At 44.8% G+C, this 18,670-nt stretch overlaps 1 protein-coding gene across 1 annotated transcript in view; it reads right to left on the bottom strand.

Moving 5' to 3' along the window:
• Nucleotides 1-5,293: 5,293 nt before the first annotated feature.
• LOC145360392 (heparan-alpha-glucosaminide N-acetyltransferase) overlaps nt 5,294-18,670 on the bottom strand; it is a 228,371-nt gene continuing 214,994 nt past the window's right edge. Inside the window, exons 17-19 of the mRNA XM_080215588.1 lie at nt 14,489-14,559; nt 11,313-11,425; nt 5,294-6,433 (exon numbers count right to left, since the gene is read on the bottom strand). Coding sequence (XP_080071714.1) covers nt 6,252-6,433; nt 11,313-11,425; nt 14,489-14,559 — 366 coding nt within the window. The 3' untranslated portion in view covers nt 5,294-6,251. The remainder of the gene's footprint in view (nt 6,434-11,312; nt 11,426-14,488; nt 14,560-18,670) is intronic.

Here is an 18,670-nt window from a genome sequence, read left to right as displayed (position 1 = left end):
GCTGGCCCCGGGCACTGGAAACGTTTCTGGCCTCCCACATGGAGCACAAAGAGCAGACCAGGGCTTGGAGCTCTCCTATTACCATCTTACCCCTTTAAATTAAACTTCTGAGAGATATTTTGTTTCAGATTAGGTCCAATTCTCTCTGGCCCTTCTTTCCTGCTCCTCGTTACTACCGAATTATAACCTTTACAAACTATAAACCACAGAAATTACCTCCGAGACTACAAATAATAAAGTGATTGAATACTTACCCAATCGTCTTAAACACCTGAATTATATTACATTACATTTTCCCACACCTAAACCCCAAACCTTACCTTTCCTCAAATCACATCCAACTCCATCTCCTGGGATAAGCTTCTTTCCAAGAAGGACTCATTCAGAGTTATAATGTTCGATTGAACGGTTTAATTGATTTGCGATTATAAAAAGAGTTTGGTATTAATGGTTGGGTGGGAACTGAGGCTAATTACCTGACAATTACCGTCAAAATCCTTAGTGGTTGCAGACAGAAGCATTGATTTTTAGAAGGAACACTGGTACCCAGACTCTGTCTTTAGATACCTTGTGTACGTACCTGGTATTAAGCACGTACACAGAGTTTGAATATCACAGCAACTCTCCAACATGTTTTTCCACAGCACAGGGTGTGTACAGTAGTGAAGCACTGAAAGATAACCGCGTTCATCTCATCAATGTCTGGCAATCATTGCACTGATATAGAGGGATCGCATTATTGAATATTTACTGTTTAATAAACGTGATTGCGCTTTGGGGCCTGTACTTCACAACAAGGCAGAGAGAAACTAGGGTGTTATAAATAAAAGGCACATTTCCCTTTGGCATTCAGTGACATTCAATGTCACTGCTGTTTTGCTCCTGTGATTGTGATATAGTGGCATGACCTTATACCACATCAGCAAGGCAGCCAGCTTAATTTGGTGACCAGTTTTCGTTAAATGAGTTACACTTCTACACATAAAGAAAGGAACTTCCCCATGGGCAATCTGGTGCAGTAGGTCAGGAACCCGGCAGGTTCAACCTTTATTCTACAGCAAGTTTGGGAAAGGCTAAAGAGAAAGAAAGAGCATTGATCGAGACATCCCAAAAATACCTGACAGGCAATAAAAGAGTGTAATAACTATGGTAATGTAGGGAATGTAACAGCCAATTTACACACAGCAACATCCCACAAACAGACATTATCAGATAACTTGATTTTTGATGGCATTAGTTGAGGCATAAAAGTTTTCCAGGATGCTGAGAGACTTTCTTTGTTTTCCTTCAAATAATGCGCTGGAATCCTTTAGCCCTGCTGCCACTGCAAGCAAGGATGGACAATTTGGCAGTCAGCCAAATTTCCATTCACTGCACCAGGACCAGAGAATCTCGTCAGTGTAAACAGCCGGAAAACTAGCCCCCCCCACTCCCACTCCCTCCCTCCCCACCCTTGCCCCCCTCCTTCCGGAATACTCTTTTAGGAGCTAGTCATGCTCACAGATCCTGTTGTAAAAGTAGCCATCTGGGTATGGGAGGAGAGGGAGGGTTACCTTTTATCAGTAATCCTAAGAAAGAAAAACTTATATTTAAATGGCACCTTTCATAACTTCCTGACTTTCCCATGTGTTTTAGACACATCAACATGGATTCACAGAATCCCTACACTGCAGAAGGAGGCCATTCGGCCCATCAAGTCTGCACTGATTCTAATTTCACCCAGGCCTTATCCCCATAACCTCATGCATTTACCCTAGTTAGTCCCCCAACACTAACTTAGCACGGCCAATCCACCTAACCCACACATCTTTGGTCTGTGGGAGGAAACCGGAACAAACCCACGCAGATATGGGGAGAACGTGCAAACTCTACACAGACAGTGGCCCAAGGTGGGAATCGAACCCGGCTCCTGGCACTGTGAGGCAGCTGTGCTAACCACAGTGGGACCGTGCCATCCTGTTTTACACCCAATTAAGTGCTCCTGAGCTATATCAGTAGGTAATCATTAAACAGGTACTGAGGTTAATTCAAGGCTAATAAACTGCCTTTCGCCTCGTTTGCACATTCTCCCCGTCTCTGTGTGGGTTTCCTCCAGGTGCTCCAGTTTCCTCCCACAGTCCAAAGATGTGTGGCTTAGGGTTGATTGGCCATGCTAAAATTGCCTCTGAGTATCCTGAGATGCATAGGTTAGAGGGATTAGCGGGTAAATGTGTAGGGATATGGGGGTAGGGCCTGGGTGAGATTGTGGTTGGTGTAGACTCGATGAGCCAGATGGTCTCTTTCTGCACTGTATGATTCTATGATTCTCAAGGGGAACTGGGGATGGACAATAAACATTGGGCTTGCTAGCAATGCTCATGTACAATGAAAAAGATCAAAAATAAAACTGGGGGTAAAAGGGGGCTGCTGTGTAAAATCCCAGTTTCTGTCGCTTCCCTAGCTCTCCCCAGCTTGGAAGCCCTTTTCTGAGATTGGAAAACCGTGCACAATCACTCCGCTATTTCAGGAAGGTGGGAGGGGGAGACCAGGGAATTACAAACCAGTTAGCCTGACATCTGCTGTTGGGAAATTATCTGCATCTATAACTTCAACTGATCAGTGAGAGCCAACGTGGGCTTGTAAAGGGTTAAATCACCCCTGATGGATCCAATCGAATGTTTGGAAGGGGAGACTGAAGTAATGGACAGGAGGATGCCTATAGATGCTATTATGTGAATTTCAAGTGAGCAATTGATAAAGTCCCTTAATAAGAGATTGCTCACAAAATTGAAGATTGTAGGATTGAAGGCACATTATTGAGCTGGTAAGGAGACTGGCCAAGCGGCAGGAAACAGAGAGTAAGGCTAGTCGGTGGGTACACTAACCATAGAACCCTACAGTGCAGGAAGAGGCTCTTCGGCCCATCAAGTCTGCACCAAACACAATCCCATCCAGGTCCTACCCCCATATCCCTACATATTATACCCACTAATCCCTCTAACCTACGCTAACCTAACTGGCAGAATGTGACCAGTGGCATCCCACAAGGGTCTGTGTCAGACCCTCAACCATTCACCACATTTATTCACGGCATGGCTAGTAGGATAGGATGCCACATTTGTTCATAACACAAGGATAGCAGAGCTTATAAGCAGTGCAGGTGGGAATATAAAATTACAGAGAAAGCGATACATTGAATGAATGGACAAAACTGTGGCAAATTGATCTCACTGTAGGCAAATGTGAGCTCATTCTCTTCTCAGGGACCAGATCAAGGTATATTATGAAGTTAGCCAAGACACGTGGAGTTTTTTGGCACTCTGGAACATCAGTCTGAGCTTCTGGATTATTAGTTCAGCAACATTAACAATATCCCAATTAATGTGGAAATGTCATGTTGATGTGATAAGATATTCTCATTCAGAATAGCAATTATATTGCATCAGGGTAGTGTACAGGAAGCTTTATTGTCTGATCATAGAATCCATATTGTGCAGAAGGAGGCCATTTGACCCATAGAATCTGCACCAACCACAGTCTCACACAGGCCCTATACCCATAACCCCTTGTATTTACTCTGCTAATCCCCCTGATACTAGCGTCATTTTGGAATGGCCTATCAACCTAACCTGCACATCTCTGGAGCGTGGGAGGAAACCGGAGCACCTAGAGGAAACCCACACAGACATGGGGAGAATGTGCAAGCTTCACACAGAAAGTGATCCAAGGCCAGAATTGAACCTGGGTCCCTGCACTGTGAGGCGGCAGTGCCGCCCATGGCATATCCATTCCCAGCTTGCAAACAAATCAGCAAACACTTCACTTCAAAGCAAATTGGTGGTTTTGGATTGTTTGGGTGGTTTGATGTGGTGGGAAACAAGTTACAAGAAATTGACAAGTTCTTTTTTATTTGATTTGCTAGTAAAAACAGGCTACTTCTAATTGTCGACAGTCCAGAGCTTTACAAACACAAAAATCCCTTCCCCAATAAACAATTTCTTGGTCTTTATCATAGCTAATTGTTTACAGTTTCCATCAAAAGATATTTGCAAATTGGTGATCCACCAAAACTCTGGATAAGATTCCAGAAACTAATGTGATAAGAAATCAATGTAGTTAGCTAGAGCAGTTGTCTGATTATAATTCACACAGCCTGTGTTGTTACATAGAGATCTCGGAAGGATCTTTCTGTACAGATTGTACTGGACACAGGGGATACAAATAAGGATTTGCATTTGAATAAGGAGAGAGAAGGAGATTAACAAGAAAATGCATGATTTGATTTGATCTGATTTATTATTGTCACATGTACTAGAACACAGTGAAAAGTATTGTTTTTTGCACGCTATACAGACAAAGCATACCGTTCATAGGTAAGGAAAGAAGAGGGTGCAGAATGTGGTGTTACAGTCATAGCTAGGGTATAGAGAAAGATCAACTTAATGTGAGGTAGATCCATTCAAAAGTCTGACAGAAGCAGGAAAGAAGCTGTTCTTGATTCGGCTGGTATGTGACCTCAGACTTTTGTATCTTTTTCCCAACAGAAGAAGGCGGAAGAGAGAATGTCTGGCGTGTGTGGGGTCCATAACATAAGAACATAAGAACATAAGAAATAGGAGCAGGAGTAGGCCATCTAGCCCTTCGAGCCTGCCCCACCATTCAATAAGATCATGGCTGATCTGTCGCTGCTCAGCTCCACTTTCCCGCTTTCTCCCCATAACCCTTAATCCCCTCTCTTATCAAAAACCCATCAACCCGCGTCTTAAAAATATTTAGCGAGGCAGCCTCCACCACTTCAACGGGCAGAGAATTCCAGAGATTCACCACCCTTTGAGTGAAGAAGTTCCTCCTCAACTCCGTTCTAAACCGCCCCCCTCTTATCTTGAGGCTGTGCCCCCTAGTCCTACTGTCTTTTTTGAGCGGGGAGAGTCTCTCCACCTCTATCCTATCCATCCGGTGCAGAGGGACCTCGGGGTCCTTGTGCATGAGTCGCAAAAACCCAGCTTGCAGGTGCAGCAGGTGGTCAGGAAGGCGAATGGGATGCTGGCCTTCATAGCGAGGGGGATTGAATATAAAAGTAGGGAGGTCTTGCTGCAGCTGTATAGGGCATTGGTGAGGCCGCAGCTGGAGTACTGTGTGCAGTTTTGGGCGCCGCACCTGCGCAAAGATATTTTGGCCTTGGAGGGAGTGCAGAGGAGGTTTACTAGGCTGATACCGGAGTTGAGGGGGTTGAGCTATGAGGAGAGGCTGAATAAACTGGGCTTGTACTCGTTAGAGTTTAGAAGAATGAGGGGAGATCTCATTGAGACCTTGATTATGCTGGCTGCTTTTCCAAGGCAGTGAGAAGTGCAGACAGTGTCAATGGATGAAAAGTTGGTTTGAGTGATGGACTGGGCTTAGTTCACAACCTTTTGTAGGCTTTTGCATTTTGGACAGAGCAGGAGCCATACCAAGCTGTGATACAACTGGGAAAAATGCTAGAACATCTGTAGAAGTTGGTGAGAGCTGTAGGGGACATACCATATTTCCCTAGTCTCCTGAGAAAGAAGAAGCACTGTTGGGCTTTCTTAACTACAGTGTCAGCTTGGGGGCAGCGAAACCAGGACAGGTTGTTGGTGATCTGGACATTTCAAACCCTCAGGCTCTCAACCATTTCTACTTTGCCCCTGTTGATGTAGACAGGGGCATGCCCTCCACTGCACTTCCTAAAGCCGATGACAATCTCCTTCATTTTGTTGACATTGAGGGGGAGGTTATTGCCGTCGCATCAGTTCACCAGATTCTCTAACTCATTCCTGTGCTCTGTCTTATCATTGTTTGAGATCCAACCCACTATGGTTGGTGTCATCAGCCAACTTGAAAATCGAGTTAGAGGGGAATGTGGCCACACACTCAGAGGTGTATAAGGAGTATAGTTAGGGGCTGAGGACACAGCCTTGGAGAGCACCAGTGTTGAGGATGATCGTGGATGAGGTGTTGTTGCCTATCCTTACTGACTGCAGCCTGTGGGTTAGGAAGTCTACGATCCAGTTGCAGAGAGAGGAGCCCAGCCCCGGCATGAAGTTTGGAGATGAGTCTTGCAGGAATAATGGTGTTAAAGGTTGAGCTGCAGTCTGTGAATAGGAGTCTGACATGGGTGTCTTTGTTATCTAGGTGCTCCAGGATTGAGCGTAGAGCCAGGGAAATGGCGTCTGCTGTGGACCTATTGCAGCGATAGTTTTATTTTAATTACATACTCCAACACATTCCATTCCCTTTTTTCTTGAGAAGATTTAGATCTTTAAGAAGAATTTCTTTCGGTACAGCATGTATGCGATGAGCACCCATATCGCTGTTCCCACCAGGTCCTGCAAGAGGCGCTCAGCATGTGTGTTCATGTGTTTCATTTCCCAGCTGAATGGGAAATACCAGCCCAGGACAGAGTGTCCAACATACACAAAGATTGAGTTCATTCCTGGTCAATGACAGAGAACAATAAAGATTAGGGCTGGTCTTCAATTGTCTTCATCACCCTCACTTGATCATCCTTGTCATGCACATTTGATTGCTCTCCAGGTCTCCCTGTTCCACCACCGATAGCCAATATTCAATACCACACTCCTTCCCACATATCTTTGGGAAGATACACTCTTTCCAAACTATATCCCCCTTAAGTCTCCTCAATAAAAGTTGCATCCTCTTTGGTCGTTGTTTCGGTCACCACCTCCCACGTTTTCCTTTCTCTTCCTTACATTTTCTCTTTTCCTCAGTGCCTTTCCTTACTCAATGCCTGAAGCTGATGGAGGAAGAGAGAGGCAGAAAGAGGGAGATTTCCCAGCTCCCTGCCCCAACATTCTAACCCTCTCTCCTTCAGCCACCAGCGCAAGAGGGCCAACACAATAATATTGCTTGTTGCGAGTTCAGGCTGTTCACGTTGCTTTGCTGTATCTGTCCGCTTTCACCCACCCAGGGCCCTGTGCATCTGACCTTGCCGCCTAGTGCCTCAGCTCAGTCGAGCGAGTGCATACTAAGGTGAAGTTACAGACAAAAACCATGGAAGGCTGGGTATACAAGGCTGCCATTTGATACATTTGTTGGAATTTTACCGCCTCACCCGTCCCGGGATCGGGGGGGGCAAGGCTTGCAGAACGGCATTCTCTGTTGGCCTCGGACGGGCTCATACAAAGCTTGGGCGAGCGAGGCGGTAAAATTCCGGCCATTGTTCCTGTGCCACAGCGAGATCATAGAGTCATAGACTCATACTGTGCAAAAGAGGCCCTTTGGCCCATCATGTCTGCACCAACACGTGTGAAACACCTGACCTCCCACCTAACCCCATTGACCAGCACTTGGCCCAAAGCTTTGAATGTTATGACGTGCCAAGTGCTCATCCAGGATCTTTTTAAAGGTGAGACATCCCGCTTCTACCACCCTCCCAGGCAGCGCATTCCAGACCGTCACCACCCTCTGGGTAAAAAAGGTTTTGCCTCACATCCCTCCTAAATCTTTGCCCCTCACTTTGTGTCCTCTCATGACTGACCCTTCAACTAAGGGGAACAACTGCTTTTTAGCCACTCTGAGATGCTATATCAAAGATATTTAATCTTAATATCACTTCTCTTAAATCTTCCTGCACCCGTTAATAACTTTGCTCTTCCAATTTTTACCAGACTCCCCTGTAAATGGCACGGCTGAATCAACTTTAATAGCCATTTGTTCCAGTAAATCTGTGCAGAGAAAATCGCCTTCCAACCTCTCTCATTACACTCCTGGTACCAATCCAGAGCTTTTTCACCCTTATAACTGGAAATAAATTTTCCACTATTTATTCTCTTCGAAACCTTCCTTGTTTTAAACACCCTAAAAAAAAGTTAACTCTTAAGTATGTTAATAAGCTGTTTCCTACAACTGTGCTTCATTGCCCTGTAAGCTGAACATTTACATCAATAAATAACACTCGATGATATTGGGACTGCAGCAGACACACGCACTTCACTGGAACCAAGGCAGTGGGCCAACTCAGTTCAAATGATGCAATTCCTAACTGCATTAGACAGAACGAAAATAGCTGCTTCAGAATCATTCTTTTTCCTCATTAAACCTTCCGTATTCCATCTGCTATCATTTAAGCCAACTATAACTGGTTCCCTTCCAGACTCTGGAGTGTGCTTAAGGCTTAGATGAGAAATACCGCTAGTCAGAGAAGCAACAACTTTCATTGCATTGCACACTTTTACTTGCATTCTTTTTTCACTGACTTCTTCACAGTGGCATAGTGGTTGGTTAGCATTGGCTGCCTCACAGCGCCAGGGACCCGGTTCGATTTCTGGCTTGGGTCACTGTGTGTGCCGAGTCTGCACCTTCTCCCCGTGTCTGTGTGGGTTTCCTCCGGGTGCTCCGGTTTCCTCTGAGAGACGTGCTGGTTAGGTACATTGGCCATGCTAAATTCTCCCTCAGTGTACCCGAACAGGCACCGGAGTGTGGTGACAAGGGGATTTTTGCAGTAACTTCATTAAAGGAGATGTACGAGGCAAGTTTTTTATCCAGAGGGTAGTGGGTGCCTGGAATTAGCTACCGTGGGAGGTATTGGAAGCAGATATGATAGTGAGTTTTAAGGGACGTCTTGACAAATACATGAATAGGATGGGAATAGAGGGATATGGTCCCCGGAAGGGTAGGGGGTTTTAGTTCAGTCGGGCAGCATGGTCAATGAAGGCTTTAAGGGCCAAAGGGTCTGGACCATTTGTGTAATTTTCTTTACTCTTTTTGTTCTTATTGCAGTGTTAAAGATGTGCAGGTTAGGTGGATTGGCCATGCTAAATTGCCCCTAAGTGTCAGGAGGGCTAATTAGGGTAAATGCATGGGATTATGGGGATAGGGATAGGGCCTGGGTGGGATAGTGGTCGGTGAAGACTTGATGAGCCGAATAGCCTCCTTCTGCACTGCAGGGATTCAATGATTCATTGCAGTGTTAACGTAAGCCAACTTGTGACACTAATAAATAAACTTTAAACTAATATTTCTCTAATTTCTGTTTCAACTGTGCCACTAATTAACCTGCCTTTTCCACACCAGCAACTTCTAACCTACTGATATCAGTGGGTAGTTAGAAATTAGTAGTGAGACAAAAGGCAGAATGTTTGAGCAGAATGAGATAGACAGGACACTGATGGTGCAGCAAGTCTGTGATAGGTACAGCTAGCCTAGGCCTCTCTCTATCAGTAGTTGTGCTGAGTGTTTCAGTGTGTGTTTACTCAGAAATAATGTGGCATTGCTCACAAAATCTGACTTCAGTTAACCTGTGGATATATCCTAAGTTCTAATGAAAGCTCATTCTGAAATGGTAACTGTTTCTCTCCTTACAAATGCTGCCTGACCTGCATTTCAGTTTTTATTTGTTTCGGATTTCCCAGCTTCCGCAGTTAAGTGTGAATTTATCCACTTCAGATGGAGAAACAGAGCGGCAGAGTATTATTTAAACAGTGATAGATCAGGAAATATTGATGTATAAAGGGATCTGGGTGCCCTAGTATGCAAATTACTGAAAGTATCCATGCTGGGACAGCAAGCGGTTAGGAAGGCAAATGGTATGTTGGCCTTCATTACAAGGGGACTTGAGTACAGGAGCAAGGATGTCTTACTGCAGCTGTAAAGGGCCTTGGTGAGACCACACATAGAATGTTGCGCGCAGTTTTGGTCTCCTTATCAAAGAAAGGATATGTTTGCCATGGAGAGAATGCAGTGAAGTTTCACCAGATTGATTCTCAGGATGGTAGGATTGTCATATGAGGAGAGACTGGGTTATTTGGGCCTGTATTCACTGGAATTTAGAAGAATGAGAGGGGATCTAATCTAAAATTCTAACAGGGCTGGGCAGACGGGATGCAGGGATGTTGTTTCTTCTGGCTGGTGTGAAGGAGGGAGGTGTCTCAGTGTCTCAGGATATGGGGGAGGCCATTTAGGATTGAGGTGTGGAGAAGTTTCTTCACTCAAAGGGCAGCGAATCTGTGAAATTCTCTACCAAAGAAAGCTGTGAAAGCCAAATCACTGAATATATTTAAACAGGAAATAGATGGCTTTCTCAAAGGGTGAGATTTTCCAGCCACGCTTGCCCCAAGACTGGAAAATCACACCCAAGATCAACAGAACTTTGCCTGGTCCTGCCCCACCCACTACGATTCCCATGGTGGGACAAGAAAATTTCACCCTAAATCCATCAAGGGGTATGGGGAAAGTGCTGGAGTGTGACAATGAAATAGAGGATCAGTCACGATCACATTGAATGACAGGCAGGCTCGAAGGGGCCGAATGGCCTACTCCTGCTCCTAATTTCTATCTTTCTATTTTGGCTTTGAAATTATCTCAAGCCTCATCTTTCTCTTCAATGCGGCGAAAATGGATAAAGATGTCATTTTGTTCTGAGTCTCTCTAAACAAAATGCAATTGTGAATAATGAGCTTTCGGAGCGCTACTGACCTGATAAAGGAACAGTGCTCCGAAAGTTTGTGATTCCAAATAAACCTGTTGGACATTAACTTGGTGTTGTGAGACTTCTTAATATGCCCACTCCAGTCGAACACCAGCAGCTCCACATCATTGTGAATAAAGTTGGAGGTTCTTACTTCTTGGATTGTGAGATTTAGGGTGTAGTATATGGCACATGGTTGCTTAGTTTTAAAGTTTATTTATTAGCATCACAAGCAGGCTTACATTAACACTGCAGTTATTATTCATTCGTGAGACATGGACATCACTGACCAGCCAGTATTTATTGCCCATCCCTAGATATCCTTGGAGGGCAGTTGAGAGTCAACCACATTGCTGTGGCTCTGGAGTCACACGTAGGCCAGACCAGGTAAGGATGGCAGATTTCTTTCCCTAAAGGATATTAGCGAACCAGATGGGTTTTTCCAACAATGGTTTCACGGTCATCAGTAGATTCTTAATTCCAGATGTTTTTTATTGAATTCAAATCCAACCATCTGGCATGACGGGATTCAAACACAGATCCCTAGAACATTAGCTGAGTTTCTGGATTAATAGCCTAGCGATAATACCACTAAGCCATAGCCTCCTCTATGAAGTTACTGTGAAAATCCCCTAGTCACCTGTTTGGTACACTAAGGAAGCATTTAGCATGGCCAATGCACATAACCAACACGTCTTTCAGACTATGGGAGGAAACTGGAGCACCTGGAGGAAACCGGAGCACCTGGAGGAAACCCACACAGATACAGGGAGAACACGCAGACTCCGCACAAACAGAGATCCAAGCCAGGAATCGAGCCCAGGTTCCTGGTGCTGTGAAGCAGCAGTGCTGACCACTGTGCCACGTGCCTCCCCATCATGCTTACCTGGGAAGATGAGTGGCTCTCCACCCCACCACTCCTTCATGTCGATAATGCAATACATCAGGCTCAGCAAGATGAACGAGAAACAGCCTGCTGTGGTGATGAAGGACAGGGACCTAAACAGCACAAATCGTTAAACAGTATCCATTACAGAAGGTGGCCACTCAACTTATTGTGAGCATGCAGCTCTCTGTGAGAGCAAGACAGTTAATCCCACTCCCCACAACCCTTTGAATCCTCAGATAATTATCTGACTCCCTTACCTTAAAAAAAACATAATGTTGCGCACTTCACTAGCTATACTGAAAATACTAAGGTCAGAACTCCAACCTCACCGCGGCTGGGATTCCGCTGCAGTGAGTGAAGATTTGACTGAGTGCCAAATTCTCCGATCTTGCTGGCAATGGTAGCAGGGCACGTTCCAGGGAATTCCAGCGTAAACCAGGGCTGACAGCTATGTCAGTATAACGTGGGGATCTGGAATGTCTTAGAGAGCTCACCTACATGGCACTGTGATACACAAAGGGACTGGGAAAGCATGGGCCTCCCTTTGAGATCAAAACTCTGGTTGCCCCAAAAGATTTCACGGGAGAAGAGAGTGATCTACAGATACCTGTTGTATAACTATCTGGAAAGCAAGGTTCAAGTTAGCCAAGGCTTTGATCAGTGTTGATGGCTTTGCAACCTAGATACTAGTGCATTAAAACCATCTAGATCTCTTCAGATTCAATTGATCATTCACAAAATAAAGGAAGTAGCCAAGGCTGTAGCTGACATTTTAACATCCGAATGTCTTATTACAGCTTGTTGCTGACTTCCCACACAACGTTTTAATATCAGGTCACACCATCCGCTGCAGGAAGATGCATTTAACTGACCAACCACCTCTCAAATATTAGATATTAAAAATGGGCAGCATGGTGGCACTGTGATCAGCTCTGCTGCCTCACAGCGCCTGGGACCCAGGTTCAATTCCAACCTCGGGTCACTGTCTGTGTGGAGTTTGCACGTTCTCCCCATGTCTGCGTGGGTTTCCTCTGGATGCTCTGGTTTCCTCTCACAGTCCAAAGATGTGCAGGTTAGATGGATTGGCCATGATAAGTTGACCCTAGTGTCAGGGGGATTAGCTAGGGTAAATATGTGGCGTTAAAAGATAAAGCGCTGGAAAATCTCAGCAGGTCTGGCAGCATCCGTAAGGAGAGACAAGAGCTGACGTTTCGAGTCCAGATGACCCTTCGTCAAAGGTTTTGACAATGGGTTGTCTGGACTCAAAATGTCAGCTCTTTTCTCTCCTTACAGATGCTGCCAGACCTACTGAGATTTTCCGACATTTTCTCTTTTGGTTTCAGATTCCAGCATTCGCAGTAATTTGCTTTTATTAAATATGAGAGGTTATGGGAATATGGGATTGTGGTTGGTGCAGACTCGATGGGCTGAATGGCCTCCTTCTGCACTGTAGGGATTCTTTGGTGGTTTTCTCATGATTTCAAATATGATGTTTCTCCATGAGTTCACATCCTTGAGTTGGACTTGAACACATGCCACCCAACCCAGAAGAGAGAACAAGCTAAAGCCTGGCCTTAAAACCCCTTTCATTCACACAAAAGTATCAGCCATTCCGAAACAAGATAGTGTGATGAGATTTTCTCTGTGAATGAGGGCCAGGAGAATAGCGAATCTCTCTTGCAATGGAAACCTGAACCCTGCGTACCTACGCTTCCCTGTCAAGCTAAATGTACTCATTGTCATCCCCTATTCCTCCAATCATGAAACAACCACTAATAAAAGTTGACATTGAAAGGAAATACATCGCTGCCTCTTTCTGTTGTCATGTTTTTCAGAAGGCAGATAATCAATAAACAATATAATATTGTATGCTTGCCAACAGATGGTAACGCACGCATAATAATTGAATCAAGGATGAGGACTGAATAAATGACAAAGATCAGAATTTTTTTTTGAAAAGGAACCAAAGTATCCAAGTCAATCATTAATTTCTAAATCACTAACGGTCCCAATTAGTTGATATTGGTGCTTTCTCATTTCAGGCTTGTGAATTCTCCCAACAATAAACAGTTGGGTCCAACTGATAAAAGCCTTTACAGTGCTGCTTACAGGCCAGGAGGAAAGTTTTACCAAGCAAGGGGAGGCGATGGCCTGGTGATATTATCACTACACCTTAATCCAGAAGCTCAGTTAATGCTCTGTGGACCCAGGTTCAAATCCTGCCACGGCTGGTGGTGGAATTTGAATTCAATAAAAAAAATCTGGAATTAAGACTCTACTGATGACCATTATCGATTGTCGGAAAAACCCATCTGGTTCACTAATGCCCTTTAGGGAAGAAAGTCTGCCATCCTTACCAGGTCTGGCCTACATGTGACTCCAGATCCATCTCAATCCGGTTGACTCTCAATTGCACTCGGGCAACTGGGGATGGGCAATAAATGCTGGCCTAGCCAACGACATCCACATCCCATAAATGAATAAGACAACTGGACATAGCCTAAATTGGGCTAATAAATGCTTTCTGGCTGATTGCTGGTTGGTTTCTAGTTACTCCAAGGATGTGTGGGTTCGGTTAATTGGCCATGCTAAATTGCCCTTTAGTGTCAGGGGGACTAGAATGCATGGGGTTATGGGGCTAGAACCTGGATGGGATTGTGGTCGTTGCAGATTCAATGGGCTAAAATGGCCATTTTCTGCACTGTAGGGATTCTATAATTCTATACCCTGGTTGGTCCCAAGTAAAGGCAAGTTATTCTGGTTAGGATCTAAGCCGGTTGAAACTGCTTTTTTTCCCTTCTGGGAAAACAGAGACTTCAATCACATGTGACTTCCTACAGGTGGTGGCAAAATGCCCTAGAGAAAAGCCATACTTCTTTTTCCCTTTCTTTGATTAAGTGACTATTTACCTCACTGCTGTTTGTGGGGTCACGTTTATGTAATTAAGAAACTCAGGTCTAACCAAGGCCCAGCAATCACTATGCTGCGATTGTGTGAAGCACTTTGAGATATTTCCAAGTGGTGCAATCGGAAGTAATACGAATGCAAGTCTCTCTTTCCTTAAGAGCCTGAAAAACCATATAAGTCACACTCTGACAGCCTCCAATTAAAGAATTCCCATTTGTGCCCTTCCAATGGAATGGCTTTTTCCGGCAGTTTGAAGCAATACTTACCAGAGGTTTTTATTGACGGGGATGAATCCTCCCTCTCTCTCACATTTTGTGAGGACAGCAGAAATAAATCCCTGTGGGAGAAGGAAAGACAGAGATTGGTCAATAAGAACTAAAAGGAAGGAAACGTGTGAGCAGCTGGAATGAGAAACAAGTGAGCAGATGTTGACAGCAATTTTTAACAATTCACATTGATTAAGCACAAAGTATTGTATCGGGTTAACCACGTGAATAGCGGCTGGTAAAGAAAACAACCAAGGGGGTTGAAGTATAAAAGGTAAAGTCAGACGACAAATTCAAATGCACAAAGACAAGGTGGACACAAGCTAAATGGGCAGAATGCACTTCCTCAGTAAAAAGGGTCAGCAACAGATATGTTTTACCGACACGTCCATCCGAGGTTCGTACGACCCCACCCAAGGCCAATGGAGAATGCCTTTCTCTGAGCCTCGCCCACCCCTGGGAATCAGGATGGACGTGCCGGTAAAATTCTGGTCATAATGTATTCAAGAGGTGGCTGGATATAGCATTTGGGGCGAATGGGATCAAAGGTTATGGGGAGAAAGCAGGATTGGGCTATTGAGTTGACGATCAGCCATGATCATAATGAATGGCGGAACAGGCTCAAAGGGCCGAATGGCCATCTCCTGCTCCTATCTTCTATGTTTCTAATGGATTTATGGAATAGACTTTGAGTGTTAAAGTGCAGACTAAAACTTGGGATTGCATTAATACAGTACCTCTGAACTTGCAGCCAACAAGATACTTTTTGAAGTGTGTCCGCTTGTTGCGCACATCTTTGGACTGTGGGAGGAAAGTGAAGCACCTGGAGGAAATCCATGCAGATAGGAGGAGAATGTGCAAACTCCACACAGACAGTGACCCGAGACTGGAATTGAATCTGTGTCCCTAGCACTGTGAGACAGCAGTGCTAACCAGTATGCCACCTTGCCATCCCTAGCTGTAGGACAGATTTACAAGTAGCCATCAGGGGTTAACTATGGGCAGATCTCCTACTTCTCAATTCTGCCTATTTTTTACCTTTAACTTCCAAAACTTGGGGTGGCACAGTGGTATGGTGGTTAGCACTGCTGTCTCATAGAGCTAGGGACCTGGTTTGCTTCCTGGCTTGGGTGACTGTGTGCAGTTTGCACTTTCTTTCTGTATCTGCGTGCATTTCCTCCGGGTGCTCCGATTTCTTCCCAAAGTCCAAAGATGTGTGGTTTAGGTGGATTGGTCATGAAAAATTACCCCTTAGTTTCTGGAGGACTAGCTAGGGTAAAAGCATGGGTTACGGGGTGGTGAACCTGTGGAATTCCTTACCACAGAGGGCTGTGGAGACTCGATGGGCCAAATGGCCTCCTTCTGCACTGGAGGATTCTATGGTTCTCTGATTCAAAATGTGACTGGTTCCAAAGTTCAAATTACTTCTGCAACAGAATGGGGCAGCAGTGGACCTGGAGAATGTGAGCTTTTACAGAGATACGAACATCAGTAATGTGGTCCACTTCCTTCTTGCAGGAGTTTCAAATCTTCATTCACTCCCGTCTAGAAAAAAATCTTCAATCCAAAGTTGGACCATTTGCCAATGAAGCAACCACACCTCCAGGGCAGAGGGGCAATTTCATGGCATGAGTGACATTGTTTCATCGGTTGTTTCCAAACAGTTAAAACACTCCCAACAACTTCAAAGGGAGGACAATTCCCCCATTGAAAATTGATCTTCATTGATATTGATCTGTAAGTAACCACTCCACCTATAAGCGAGTTATATTGCACCAGTTAGTCTTAAAGCCAGTCTACACACTAATCTAATGAAATGAGTGGCTTTTATGAGATTGTACAAGAACTAAACAATCATACGGGCGGATGTTCACTTAGCGATCCTGCTGGATTTCCACCAGTTATATAGAACACACAGAGCAGAAACTGGCCATTCAGCTCATCCAGGCCATGTTGATATCCTCCACTCAATCCTCCCCTTCATTTGTCCTCACTTAACTCAATCAGTGCGTAATTTAGTGTCCATTCTCCCATGCCCCAAAAGCTCAGGAACACTGGCGTTCCCCTCATGTGTACAGCAAGCCATGGATCAAACTCCATACCTGAGATGACCCAGGGCAACACTTGATTCACTGTCACTCAAAGGATGGTAAATCTGTGAAATTCTCTGTCGCAGAGGGCTGTGGAAGCCAAGTCAATGAACGAGATGGATACATTTTTAGATTTTAATGGCATCAAGAGGTATTTTATTTACTTACTAGTGTCACAAGTAGGCTTACACTAACACTGCAGTGAAGTTACTGTGAAAATCCCTTAGTTGCCACACTCCGGCACCTGTTCAGGTAAATTGAGAGAGAATTTAGCATGGCCAATGCACCTAGCCAGCATGTCTTTTGGACTGAGTGAGGAAACCAGAGTACCCGGAGGAAACCCACGCAGACACGGGGGAGAGCGTGCAAACTCCACACAGACAGTGACCCAAGCCAGGAATCAAACCTGGGTCTCTGACTCTGCGAGGCAGCAGTACTAACCACTGTGCCATCATTTGGCTAAAATCAATGGTCTGATCAAGTCCAAGATGCTTGATTGGGGTGGCACAGTGGTTAGCGCTGCTGCCTCACAGTGCCAGGAACCTGGGTTCGATTCCTGGCTTGGGTCACTGGCTGTGTAGAGTTTGCACATTCTTCCCGTGTCTACGTGGGTTTCCTCCAGGTGCTCCGGTTTCACCCCACATTCCAAAGATGTGCGGGTTAGGCAGATTGGCCATGCAAAATTGTCCCTTAGTGTCAGGGGGACTAGCTAGGGTAAATGCATGGGGTTATGGCAATAGGGCCTGGGTGGGATTGCGCAGACTTGATGGGCCAAATGGCCTCCTTCTGCACTGTAGGATTCTATGATTCCATGCCTCACCTTGTCAGCTTGGATTATGTTTGTCTCCCCTGTGGGGACGTTCAGTGGGATTCAATTGGAATTTGAATTTGGTTTTTGGAACAGGCAAGGAGATGGATTTGGGTTTGCCCCGTCCCATTCTGAGTATTGGCATTGTAACTTTAAGTAAAAATTTAAAAAATGGATCTCCTTGTGTGTAAAGTGGCTGCTGCATTTGCTTGTGTAGCAGCCACTGAGCTTCAGGCTAATTCTCCATGGGAAGAGTGCTTTGGTGACATTTCTGAGACCCATGCAAAAGCGAACGTTACCCCAGCCGAACCAAGCAGATATAGAAACAAAGCAAGGAACTGCAGAATAACATCAGAACGACTGGGTTTCAAATGAGTATGGGTTAATCAGAAAATCACGGCAAAACGTAACAATTAACATACAAGTGATGTCTACGACCTCGTCTAATTGATTACGTCTAATCAATTATAAATTTCTCATCTTTTTTTCAAAGAATAAATCGCGTCAGCTGGTTAAAGTGCCATCTGTCAAGTTTTCATTCACCTACCCTGCTCCTGTCACTCAATGCCATCCAACAAAATTAAGTTTGATCCTTTCCTTGCGCTGACAGTTTATGTTCGTGACAAAGCTGGGCAGCTGGTGAATTGTAGCAATAATGGGACATCAGGCCATATTTCACTGGGCTAAGGATTAGGGAGCTGGTGTTGATGGATTAGCATAAACCATATTCCATAATGAAACCTTCAGTCAAAGAATTATTTGTTGATGGGCCCACTGTTTTAATTTATGCCAATTAGTCAGTAACACTCGCTTGATGTAACAGTTCATCAAATTCCTTCGACACATTTTAAAGCATTTCAAATATCAAAGTGCAGCAACTTGTTACCAAATAGCAAAATCCCACAAAACAACAAGATGGATGGAGTATAAAGTTTAAAGTTTATTGATTAGTATCACAAGTAGGCTTACATTAACACTGCAGTGAAGCTACTGTGAAAACCCCCTAGACGCCACACTCTGGCACCTGTTCAGCTACACTGGGAGGGAATTTAGCACAGACAACACACCCTAACCAGCACGTCTTTCGGACTGTGGGAGGAAACCGGAGCACCCAGACGAAACCCATAAAGACATGGGGAGAATGTGCAGAGGACAGTTGAGTCAACTGTGGCTCTGAAGTCACATGTAGGCCAGACCAGGCAAGGACAGCAGATTTCCTTCCCCAAAGAACATTAGTGAACCAGATGCGTTTTCCCGAGAATCAGCAATGGTTTCACAGTCATC

The sequence above is a fragment of the Carcharhinus amblyrhynchos genome, chromosome 31 (assembly GCF_965287045.1).
Source record: "Carcharhinus amblyrhynchos chromosome 31, sCarAmb.v2.hapA, whole genome shotgun sequence".
NCBI classification, from domain to species: domain Eukaryota; kingdom Metazoa; phylum Chordata; class Chondrichthyes; order Carcharhiniformes; family Carcharhinidae; genus Carcharhinus; species Carcharhinus amblyrhynchos.
This window is presented reverse-complemented; position numbering and strand designations above follow the sequence as displayed.